Genomic DNA, 12,701 nt, shown 5'->3' with positions numbered 1-12,701 from the left:
AATATAAGACCGTTTAGATCATCGGAGAAAATACAACACGCTTACATTGCAAGGAAACACACATTTCCAAATAAGATGATTTTTGCCAGACTGCACAAAGATATCCTTAACTATTTCTACAGCAGCCTTGTTGCCCAAGTGAGTGCAATATTCCTTGTTACCAATCTTTATGTAGAAGATTGACAATTGTTGCAAATAAATCAAACAATCTCTAAATTTTGATTCTTTCTTTGGTTCAAATAGGGATGCAGGCGGGCATCCCACATAGTCCCGCAAAATCAATCAGCTAGTACAAAATAAACTAACTCTATCAAACAAAAGCTACAACTAACTTTACTCATTTTGTATACGGAGCGGGACAGTTCAGGGCGCCGCTTTGCATCCCTACTTCAAACCCACCTTCTCTGTTTCTCACGTAACATTTCAAAACCATCTGCATGCTTACTTTCTTGAGCGAACGAAAATAAACCACACTGAGCTTACTCGAAACGGAAAATACATCCAAGACACCAATATGTATAACTGTAGAATACATCGACAAGACGAACATTAACATGTCAAAGCCATCTTTATGATAGAATAATGTTTACAACCCAGTGGATCAATATGGAAGTTAACGAAGGAACCCAGCACCATTCCAAAGATAATAATTTCGCATAGTGCTGGTAGCAGGCGTGGACCTGGAACCCTACGCAGTACGCAGCTGATGTCACACGTGACCATCACACAGTAGGATTCCGGTGGTGTTCCTCGTCCTCCAGGAAGTATGTCTTGAAGAAAATGCTGGGTTTGAGATCTAGTACTCTTCTGCAGCGCTGGCAGCACTGAGATCAACGCTAAGATCAACAGTCTGCAAGAAGAGCAGAGAGTTATACCAAAACAGCTTTCAGCCACAAAAATGTGAAATCTCTTAGGAACCAAAATTGCTGATACAAGAGCTAGATATATATAGGTCCAAATTCTACAGAAAAAAAAGCCAATAGAGGATCACTAGTGAACAAAATATAGACAGCAATCCTCGGGAACAAATTGTGAATTCTTAGAGTTTACCCCACATAAACAGAAACTAATAATCGCCCACCAGCATTGCAAAGGTAAAAGGAGTGAATCTCAAGCTTACCTTTCCAGTAATCAGTGTGTACATATTAAGAACATCTGTCACAGTCGTCTCAAAGTGAGTAGTGGCATCATAACTCTGCAAAGAGGGAAAGGAAAAAAACTGCCATGAACATCTACAATATGAGACTAACACTGTATTCTCATATAAAGCAAAACTTACCGATGAGACAAAGCAATTATCAAGAGAAGGTTCATTGACTGGTTCATATCTGTCATACATATCGAAAAACAATTCATCTACTGGACCAAGTAGATCAATTCCAGGCTTTAGTTCGGACTGTGGATTATCAGTCTCCGCTTCGGCAGACACAAATGCAATGAACTTCCCTTTTGGCGCGACATTGTGAGTGTACGAGCAACAGAAGACATACCTACAATATATATACCAGCATGCATGTCACAATGAAGCAATGGAAACTGAATTTAGAAATTTATCCAGCGATAATTATTGGAGAACTGAGACAGAAAGTGAGCCCTCACATGTCTGACTTGCGCCCAAGTTGCTTTTGTGGTAAAATAATCTGAATCGAGTGGGAATCATTTGCATTTGGAATTGGGTGGCTCATAATAGCAATTGCTCGTGCAACTTTTCCAATCTTCCTTACCTGTTCACAGAGTAAACGTCATGGGAGAATACTAGTATGTAGCAAAACAGTATGCAGACAATAAGAATTACAAGAGACCAAACCGTGAAGGTTCAAAACTTAAGTAAGTTCAGATGGACCATGAGAGTTCAGTGAATTTGGTACAAACATGTCCAAACAAAAGTATAACATCAATTGAAAACAGTGATATATACCTTGTTGGCCAAGTAAGAAGGATCACAGACAACCTTCTTGCACTTAGCAGTTTCACCTTCTGATGTAACACCACACACTTTCCCCTCCATATCAAATTCAACCTGCAAAAGAGAGTTGGGTAAATGAATTCACACACAATGGCATAAATGATTAGCACAGATGGGGTAAGACCAACCTTGCACTCTGGCTTATTTAACATATAAGTGCCACCATAAACAGCACTTAGACGTGCAAAAGCCTGAACAGTAAGAAAGCACTTTAGCATATAAGCATCTTAAAGGCAAACATGCAGTAGAAAATATATTAGCTCAAGTAATCGAAAAACAACTGACCTGTGGCAGCTCACCCAACCCATACAATGGGTAAATATAAGGTGAGCCTCCTTGGAACCGTGCAAGAGACTCAGAATAGAGCTAGCAGCAGGCAGCAAAGTTTCATTATGCTCCATTGATAAAATACATTTAAATAGCAGAAACATCACCAAAGAACAAATAAACAAGGGTAGCAGATCATAGAAATTATATTGATGTTAACAAGCCAGAAACCTTCCATCTTCTTAAGAAAATAAATAACTAAAAAAATTAGTCAGGGCGTACTTTCATTCTTTTAACAGTGTCAATTGCTGGCTCGCTTAGGTAGCGATCATCCCTGTGAAGAGCAAGCGCATGGCCAATGAAATCTATAGTATCGTCACTCAATCCGTGTTTCCTGGAAACAAATAACAAAAAAACAAATAAGATTACTTGCAGTGCAGGAAGTAACCAGGGATATCCTTCCACTTTTAATGGAAAGTGCAGATCAGTACATGATACTGAAATCAAATGTTCTGCAACTCTACTGTTTTCTCAAAAGAGAGTAAATTATTAAACCAATCCCTACTTCTGAAAAAAAAACATTAAGAATAAAGGCAATGCAGAAGATGCATGTGCAATTAGAACAAGCATGTATTCTTTCCTAACAATAAGGCGGACATAACTAGTTTTTGTACATTTCAGCCACTCAACAGAATAAGCAACTACCTTATATAGTCCTTTTTACTCAAAAAAAAAAATTCTGATATATACCATTGATGCCATAACAGATGAGATACTTACGCAATCAATTCTCTAGTTGTCATCCTTGTAAGGTCCAATCCTTGATGTGTTCTTGGATCAGCATCATTGTAATCTTGGACATAAATGAAGAAGTTCCTTGCTCTACGTTTCTCAAATAAGCCCATTAAAGGGGATTTTAGAGCCTCCATGTCAGTGGCAGGAACCTTGTGAATCTGATGCAAATGCAACACAGCAACAGAATGTAGGTGACTAATTTGAATAGTGGTGTTTAGAATACATGAGATCAAAGAATGGCTTATGACGAGTCAACAAAGGTGCCATCCATACAAGATAGAAGGCATGCGGGTAAGCTAAAGCAATACCTTCCCTTTGCTGAAGACATAGCTTCCATCAACAGCTTTGAAAGACAGATATTTCGTCACATCAGTGTGAATGAGAGTACGAACCAAAGTCCCATTCGCCATCATAAACTGGTCAGAGATAGAAAGAGAGATACTATTTTTATCAAGTGTTTACAATCTCGACATATTACATGTAGCCTGTAGGTTTATAGCATTTCATAATCTGAACCAAGCATCTGTTTATTGTTAATAAAACTACAAGTTTCTCTCAAAAGAATAAAAATAACAATAGTACAATACAAGTAACGGGAAACACTATCAGGATTGTGGAGTCATGACAAGGGTTCCAACATAGGAAGAGAGTTGAGCGGTTATTGGTCAAAACTGTATACAAAGGAGCCGCATTAAAAAGAAGCAAAAAAATGCAAGGAAACATTGAAAAATGTTAAGTACTTCTTGGCCACAAGCCTCTTGAAGGAGTTGCAAAGCCATTGACAGTTTGACACCTACTAGCATGATGCTAAATTTAGCATGGACCAATTCGATTTAGACAAGGTTGCATGCTCTATCTGCTAAAATTACTCCATCAGGCCCACACATCACTCCCCAATCTGCTTTTAGAACCATGGTTACCAGATTTGCGGATCAATGGGCTTGCCACTTACAAAACGTTGGGTTCCCTAATAGGTGTACATTTCTGATTCGCGGACAAAGATGGAGATGGGATACGCAAACCAGATATTTAGGCACAAAGGTTTTACTAGAGAACATCCCCATTAAAAGAAGGAGAAAACATGACACATGGGCCTGATCAGCCCATCCACATATCGTCTTTTAGTTAGGAAGGGAACCCTAAGGTAGCGACGCACCTTCTAAAGAAACATAGTACCGTAACCTATCTCCCTAGCGCTCTGCTATAGCAGCGCCGTCTTTCCATCTAAAAGAGGATATGGTTAAAGAAAGTCTCCAACCCTCCTCCATCCTCACCAGATCCAGGTGGTCAATGTCTCAAGGCTGCAGGTTACAGGCCACAGCCCCATCCTCCCTGTCACTGCTCCTAAGAATGGTATTAATGGCGGATGGCAGCTGGAAGAAATCATATCCTCCCATCTTCTAATTTATCTTGATTGGATTGGTTTGGCACCCATCTACGAATCGGACACCAAATCCTTACCGATTGTCATCTATTTCGAACCGACAGGTTTCAAAGGGTGTTACGCAACTCCGGTAACCATGTTTGAAAGACTATTTACTGATCATACGACAACTGTTTTCCTTATTGCTAAATCACTCGACTGAACCACAAATAAGTTAGTAAATATTTTTGAAATGAAAATAGTACATTTATTGTATATACTCAGTTAATATTTGCTGCATACAGAAAGATGGATTTAATCAGAAGGGGCATGTCACACCTTTGGAACCATGTCTACATTGTAGTCTCTGCTCGCACCTAAATGCGCCGGTGGTTTTTCTTCCCCCCTGAACTTCTTCCAGAGCTATCAACAACATAGACAAACATTAAAGAGGTATAAATAAAAACAACTACAAGACTAAATCAATCATATCAACTAGCAAAACAAACTGAGTGACTTTTGTTTGTATACATATATTTTCAATTAGTACCCATTGATACAATTATAACCTCATTCTAGGTAGTTGTGATCTTAACTTAAACCACTTGATAGAGACATATAGCTGCTTGCCTGGTTCAAGTTGAGGGAGGTGGAATCTCCTCCATAGTAGTCATTTCTATCCATGTGCAAAACCTGCAAAAAAAAGGCAAAAGTTAGAACACATTTAGCAATATCACCATTTTTGCACCCCTTCAGACTACAACATGTATCGAGCATCCCGCCACTTTTGGATCAGAAGTATCTCACCCAATTAATACACCATAAAAGATCATGCTTCCAAAATGGGTAAAGCATGTCATGCCACAACAACTCAAACCACGCCCTACCTTTTTCCTCACTGACTGATGTGCCCCAGCTTTGCAAACTCATACCCCTCGCCTTACAAGCATGGATCACATCTACTAGCATAAACTGAGCGAGACAGGGAGACCACGGCTGGGGTCGCCGTCAGTGCAGTTTACCTTCCGATTCAGCCACGCCCCAGCGTCCCCACCTCCACATCACTACAGGCTGCCTCCCCCAAGTCGAACGACCCCCTAAGTTTCGCAACAGTTCCTACCACCAACAGCAGAGGGACGCGGTGTGGCAGCCAAAACAATCGCCCATCTGCCGGCATCAGGTCCGGATCAAGCCGGGGCACCAGTACCATCGCCCGATCTACTACCTGGAAGCAGCAGCAACCACCCCACCCGCGCGCCGAGAGCGCGGGCTCCGTCCGAAAGCACGCGCACGGGAGCTGACTGGGCGACGTCACGGTAGGCGGCTGGAACGGGGAAAGGCACAAATCGATCGGTACGGGGGAGGCGAGCTTCACCTTGAGGCCGTCGACGGAGAGGAGGCCGCTGAGGATGCACTCCTTAAGGCCCGTGCCCAGCACGATCACGTCGTACTCCTCGTCCATGGCGGGCCTGGCTGGCTGGCCGCGGCGATCGCAGGCGAGCAGAGCGGCAGCAGATGGGAGCGGGAGCAGGAGGAGGCGGAGGAGTGGAGTTGAGTTGGACGCAAGCAACGGGGGCAGGTGCTAAAAGAGCGGTGGGATGGATGGATTTGGGGAGGGAGGTGCCGGGTGCGTGCGTGCGATGCGATGCCGATCCCCAGAAACACGGCACGGCGTTTTTGCGTGCAGGTCCCTGGGACGACGCTCTATTTGCGCGTCCGGGAGCCTTTATCTATTGAGATTGGGGTTTTTCTTTTAGATTTTTTTTTTGCTTTTGGCCACGCGGGCGTGGGGCGTGAGTGCGTGAGCGGAGTGGTCGGTCGAGCACATGACGGCACACCGCGGAGGTAACGCCCGTTTTTTTAGTCTAAACACACTTTATTTATTGCTCAATAATGTTCATAGGGATATAAGAAATGTTTGGAGGGTTTAACAGCCACACATGGCGCCCAAAGTTCAAACCGAAAGCATGGCTATATGCCTCAACATTGGTTGCCCTACCTTCAAAGATGAAGGTGCAACTATCAAAGCTCGCCGATGTTTCGACGATCTCCCTAGTGGTGCTGGCGTAGTTTCCTCCCGTGCGGTTGTTAATGTCAGTCACTACACCTTGGCAGTCGCTCGCTACGAGAATGTGTGCGAGTTCCAGGTCAGTAGCAAGGGCTAGCGCATCACGACACGCCAAAGCTTCTAGCATCGCCAGATCCGTCACTCCGTAGATCTTGATAACTGAAGCGCCCAAGTATATACCTGAAGAGCTTCTGCAAACAGCACGGAAGGAACCAAAATTACCATCTCTCGAAACAGGACCGTCGACTCGTACTTTTGCTATTCCTTCAGGCGAAGGGATCCATCTTGGCTGTACAGGCATTATCGATAGCGATCTTCCCGTAGATTTCTTCAGGTTGCACTCCTCGATCTCCCGAATGAACTTTAAGACGAAGTTGTATGTAGATAACGGACTCTGGAAAACGTGTTCATGCAGAGCCTGACTTCTCGCATACCACAGTGCCCATAAGGTAGTAATTACCAAGATGAAATCTTGTGGAGAGAGCATGTCCTGGACCCTAAAAATCCAGCGTTTTGCATCTAGTTCCGTCGTTGTGTTCAAAACTTCCACCAGCTCCGGATCATGAAGTGCCCAAACGCATCTGGCGACAGTATAGTGAAGCAACGAATGTTGCCACGAATCCTCAACACCACATAGGCCACAACAAGTTGTAGTAGACATGTTCCGGTGATTCGAGACATCCGCTGTTGGGATAGATTGCTGCGCCAATCTCCATAAAAATATTTTCAGTTTTCAGGGGACGTTCACCTTCCGGAGCATCTCCCAAGATTTTTTAACTCTGTCCACATCCGAAGTGTCCGCTCTCCCTTTCAACCAAGCCTTTCTCCTCATCTTTGTTTCTACTAGCATACGATAAGAAGATCGAACTGAGAACACACCACGAGTTTCATGCACTCATGACCAGAAGTCCTCAATATTTCGTGTACACAAAGGGATAGAATATATCGCTGCAGCATCTGTTGGCAGAAATACTTCGTCAATCAGAGTTCGGTTCCATTCCGCACTAGGCAAAATTAAGTCGCTCACCACCTGGGGAGGGGGGGGTCAACGACTCTACTCACAATTGGCATCATATTTGCTGATGATAGCATGTTGTTTGTCAAAGCCAACGCAGATGGAGCAAATGAGTTGTCTGCCTTAATGGAAAACTATTGCAATGCCTCGGGTCAGAGGATAAATCTTGCAAAATCCTTGGTTTTTTCAGTAAGGGTTGTCCATCATCTTTAAAAACTGAGGTAAAGAATGCTTTGAATATTGCAAATGAGTCCCTCTGTGGCAGATATCTGGGAATGCCTTCTGATGTGGGAAATTGCAAGAATGGTGCGTTCAAGTTTCTGAAGGACCGAGTTTGGAACAAGGTCAAGGGGTGGATGGAAAAACTTTTGTCAGCGGGAGGGAAGGAAGTTCTTATAAAGTCAGTGGCACAAGCAATCCCGGTCTACTCCATGTCTTGCTTCAAACTACCCCGAGATCTTTGTGAACACATTAGCTCGTTGATCAGAAAGTTCTGGTGGGGCAGCAAGGAGGGAAAATGGAAACCTAGTTGGGTCTCTTGGAGCACCATGACACAACCGAAATATAGTGGTGGCCTGGGGTTCCGAGATATTGAACTTTTCAACCTGGCTCTCCTTGCAAGACAGGCATGGCGAATTTTGATGGACCCAGAGTCACTCAGTGCACACATTCTAAAGGCCGAGTACTTCCTTACGGGGGAGTTCTTGCAAGCCGAACTTAGTTCGGCTCGCTCTCAGATTTGGCGAGCCATCATTGATGGCCGAGATGTGCTCACGCAGGGGATGATCCGGAGGATTGGTAATGGCGAAACGACGAGCATCTGGCAACCCAACTGGCTAATGAGGCGGAGGTAACACATGTGGGCCGGGTTTTTGGGCTAGCTGCTCTGTAGTCTGGCAACTCTTTCTGGGCTAGGACGATTTACGTTTGAAATCCAAATCCCTAAGTTCGCGTTTGTGGGCCTGGCTGAGTAAATACAGAATAAAAACCATATTCTACACATAGTTTGGTAGGTTGCATATAGGTTGGCTGCTTTAGAGGAGCATTTTTTCCCTAACATTTGATGACCTGCATTGAGCTGGGCTAATGCATTACACCACGTTTGGTTGCATACATTAGACCCAATTAAGAGTTGCGGCTACACATGACACACAAAGTTACACTAGAGCTTTAAATGAATTACTAAACTCTCGAAGAGCGTGTAAGGGCATCATCAACGTCGACCCTAAAAAATCCCGTAACCGTCTGGTTTGGACGTGTTTTGCCTGTACCGGTCCGAACTTACTTTTTCAGCAATCTGAAAACAAACCGGTGGACTGTGCTGGCATCCGGACCGCTGACACGCTTGATTCTATCTGCCATGGCCCACCCAACCCCCTTGTCTGTACAACTACCCACCCGAAATGGTCAGCGCCACTCTAGAGCATCGGTGTCGCATTCATGCTGGCTCAGAGCGACGCGACCTCTCACTAGTAGTCTAACATTGAAGCGGCGCCGGTCGTGAGCGTCGCTCGCATTGTTTCCCGATGCACGCGACTCCTCCGTGCTCAAATGGCATGCCGTCATTCCGCCTGCCTACATTAAACATGTTGTAGGATCTTGAAGTATGTCTAGAGGGGGGGGTGATTAGACTACTTGACCAATTAAAAACTTATCCTTTCCCAATTTTAGTCTTAGGCAGATTTTAGCTATTGTAGCACAAGTCAAGCAATCTTCGCACAATTCAAGCAAGCATGCAAAGAGTATATGAGCAGCGGAAAGTAAAGCATGCAACTTGCAAGAATGTAAAAGGGAAGGGTTTGGAGAATTCAAACGCAATTGGAGACACGGATGTTTTTGTCGTGGTTTCGATAGGTGGTGCTATCGTACATCCACATTGATGGAGACTTCAACCCATGAAGGGTAACAGTTGCGCGAGTCCACGGAGGGCTCCACCCAAGAAGGGTCCACGAAGAAGCAACCTTGTCTATCCCACCATGGCCGTCGCCCACGAAGGACTTGCCTCACTAGCGGTAGATCTTCACGAAATAGGCGATCTCCTTGCCCTTACAAACTTTTTGGTTCAACTCCACAATCTTGTCGGAGGCTCCCAAGTGACACCTGGCCAATCTAGGAGACACCACTCTCCAAGAAGTAACAAATGGTGCATTGATGATGAACTCCTTGCTCTTGTGCTTCAAATGATAGTCTCCCCAACACTCAACTCTCTCTCTCATAGGATTTGGATTTGGTGGAAAGAAGATTTGAGTGGAAAGCAACTTGAGAAGGCTAGAGATCAAGATTCATATGGTAGGAATGGAATATCTTGGCCTCAACACATGAGTAGGTAGTTCTCTCTCAGAAATGGTAAGTTGGAAGTGTAGGTTTGTTCTGATGGATCTCTCCACGAATGAAGAGGAGGTGGAGGGATATATATAGCCTCCACACAAAATCTAACCGTTACACACAATTTACCAATCTCGGTGGGACCGAATCAACAAACTCGGTCAGACCGATTTAGTAAACCTAGTGACCGTTAGGGTTTTCGGTGGGACCGACATGCAACTCGATAGGACCGATATGGTTAGGGTTAGGGCATAACGTAATCTCGGTGAGACCGATTACACAAACTCGGTGAGACCGACTTTGGTAATAAGCTAACCAGAGAGTTGGTCAGGTAAACTCGGTGGGACCGATTCGCTCATTTTGGTGAGACGAAATGTTATAAAAAGGAAACAGAAAGTTTACATTGCAATCTCGGTGGGACCGATCGCTCACTTCGGTTAGACCGAAACGGTATGAAGGGAAACAGAGAGATTACAATCCCATCTCGGTGAGACCGAGATCCCTATCGGTGAGACCGATTTGCCTAGGGTTTGTGGCAGTGGCTATGACATCTAAACTCGGTGGCACCGGACAGAAAGAATCGGTGGGGCCGAGTTTGACTTTTGGTTTAAGTCATATGTGGATATGAGAAAGTAGTTGAGGGTTTTTGGAGCATATCACTAAGCACCATGGAGCAAGAAACACATTAAGCAACACCTCATCCCTCCTTGATAGTATTGGCTTTTCCTATAGACTCAATGTGATCTTGGATCACTAAAAAATGTAGAGTCTTGAGCTTTTGAGCTTGAGCCAATCCTTTTGTCCTTAGTATTTTGAAGGATCCACTTTCCTCATCCATGCCATGCCATTCATTGAGCTTTCCTGAAATATTTTATCTTGGAATAGTATTAGCCCAATGAGCTATATGTTGTTAGGAATTACCAAAGCCACCTAGGGATAGTTGCACTTTCAATCTCCCCCTTTTTGGTAATTGATGACAACATATAGATCAAAGCTTCGACAAATGATAATAGGATTGCAAAACATCGTCGCTTTGAGAAGTATGTGATAAGCAAGAGCTCCCCCTAAATTTGTGCATAGATTTAAGATTTGCTTTGGACCGCAAATGCACAAGGAATTAGGCTCATGGGTTACTCTTCCATGTCACATACATCTTGGTGGAGCGCTCAATATAATAAAGATTGAATACATGCACTCATCACCAAGCAAAGTGAATGATCATATAGAGATAAATGGGATAATGTCATCCAACAAGCATAACTGTAGCTTATGATCAAACACATGATCATCAATGTCTCACACATGCAATAACGTAGTATCTCAAGCAAGCAAAAGCAAATGAAGTTCAACCACCAAAACAAGAGAGAACAAAAGCAAACTCTCTCTCTCGAAGCCTATGATCTATACATTTTTCTCCCCCTTTGGCAACAAGTTACCAAAAAGTTCGTAGATGTGGATGGAGCTGGAGGTGTAGGTGCTGGAGTTGGTGGCACTGGAGCTGTAGGACCTGTAGCTGGTGCAGATGAAGTGGCTCTGGTGTCTGACACTGGCACTACATCTGATTTGTGAGCTCGAGGCACTCTAGCAAATGCATCTGTGATTGTCCTGCCCTTCCTCTCCTGCATGTCATCCTGAAGCTGCTCAACAACAGATTGGATCTCAGTAACTTTGACATCCAAGTCATAGAACTTCTGCTCCATGATCCTCTCCAGGCTCTCCTGGTTTTGAGTCAGGGTGGCCAGCCCTTTCTCAATCCTCAGAGTGGATGCAATCAAGTAGCCTAGTTGATCTTGTTTGTTCTTCAAAAAGTACTGAGATGCCTCTTCCATGGTTGGCATCTTGGTAGCTTTCTCTGTCCTGGCCTTCTCCTTCTTCTCCTGTGCTTGCACTGACAATGGTTCATCCTCATTCATCACAACTTCATTGTCCTCAAAGTCTGGATAGATAGGAAAGTGTTCCTTATCCAACTGATATGTGTTTGTGCCCATCTTCATGTTGATCAGCTCCTAGATTTGTGGGGCATATCCACAACTTCTCTTCTGGTCTACTGATGTCCTCTTGATAGTCTCAACTATGAGGCTCATGACCTTGAACTTCTGAGGCACATCAAATATGTGAAGCAAATTGATAGCATGGCCTTTGATCATGTTGTGGTCACCTGACTTGGGCAAGAGGGTGTGCCTGAGGATCCAGTTGATCGTTGGCAGTCTTGACAAAAGAAAGTGTACAGATCCAAACTGATGAGTCTCAAGAGCTTTATCCGGGATCTCCTTGTATATGTGTGCCATGGAATTGTGATCCTTCTTCTTCTTGGCATAGACATCCAAGTCATCTTCACTCTCCTTAGGGGCATTGATCAGATTTGCCCATTCCTCAATAGTTGATTGGTACCTTGTACCTTCAGACATCCATACTATCCTCCCATCTGGATAGAAATGTGTTATGGAGTATAATTGCATTATGAGCTCATCATTCCACTTTGTGAACTTATGTCCCACAAAGTCTGCAACTCCATAAGCACTGAAGCTGTCATACACTCCAGGATAGTGTTCCTCATTCTCCTTGATGAATTTCCAATCCACCCACCTCGTGTCAGAAACAATTGGCTTCTTGTCCAATAGCACAGTCTCATAGAAATCCTGTTGTTCCTTTGTGTGGAACCTATAGTCCACAGCAGTCCTTCTCCTGATTGCATATGGATCAGACAACCTCCACTGTATGAGCCCTGCATCTTTTCTCAGCTTCATGTTCTCAGCCACTGGATGAGCATCATTATGGTCTCGAATCTTAGGCTCCAGCTTCCTCAGAACTTGTCCTTCAACTTCTTCTTCAGCAGCAACTTCAGGCATTGGGGCCTTCTTCTTCTCAGCAGCTGGTATGCTCCTAGTATTCCTCTTAGGTG

At 44.1% G+C, this 12,701-nt stretch overlaps 1 protein-coding gene across 1 annotated transcript; it reads right to left on the bottom strand.

Moving 5' to 3' along the window:
* Positions 1-464: 464 nt before the first annotated feature.
* Positions 465-6,044, bottom strand: LOC123133432 (guanosine nucleotide diphosphate dissociation inhibitor 1). Its single transcript, XM_044552923.1, has 13 exons — positions 5,767-6,044; positions 5,022-5,084; positions 4,731-4,814; positions 3,337-3,444; positions 3,014-3,186; positions 2,516-2,627; positions 2,252-2,332; positions 2,095-2,157; positions 1,919-2,020; positions 1,600-1,724; positions 1,280-1,490; positions 1,121-1,195; positions 465-850 (listed from the first exon to the last, which is right to left on the bottom strand). The coding sequence occupies exons 1-13, from the start codon at positions 5,851-5,853 to the stop codon at positions 797-799; spliced, it is 1,338 nt and encodes a 445-aa protein (XP_044408858.1). The 5' UTR covers positions 5,854-6,044; the 3' UTR covers positions 465-796.
* Positions 6,045-12,701: the final 6,657 nt, after the last annotated feature.

Source organism: Triticum aestivum, chromosome 1B (assembly GCF_018294505.1).
Source record: "Triticum aestivum cultivar Chinese Spring chromosome 1B, IWGSC CS RefSeq v2.1, whole genome shotgun sequence".
In the NCBI taxonomy this organism is placed as follows: Eukaryota; Viridiplantae; Streptophyta; class Magnoliopsida; order Poales; family Poaceae; genus Triticum; species Triticum aestivum.
Note: the sequence above shows the minus strand (reverse complement) of the source record. Positions and strands in the feature narration are given on the sequence as shown.

Bases quoted from the DNA above. Each gene is read 5' to 3' on its own strand.
- LOC123133432 (XM_044552923.1), bottom strand. From the start codon at position 5,853: ATGGACGAGGAGTACGACGTGATCGTGCTGGGCACGGGCCTTAAGGAG. The intron at 3,445-4,730 runs GTGTGACATGCC...ATCTCTGACCAG, and splicing joins ATGTAGACATGGTTCCAAAG to TTTATGATGGCGAATGGGAC. The intron at 851-1,120 runs GTAAGCTTGAGA...CTCTTCTTGCAG, and splicing joins ACACACTGATTACTGGAAAG to ACTGTTGATCTTAGCGTTGA.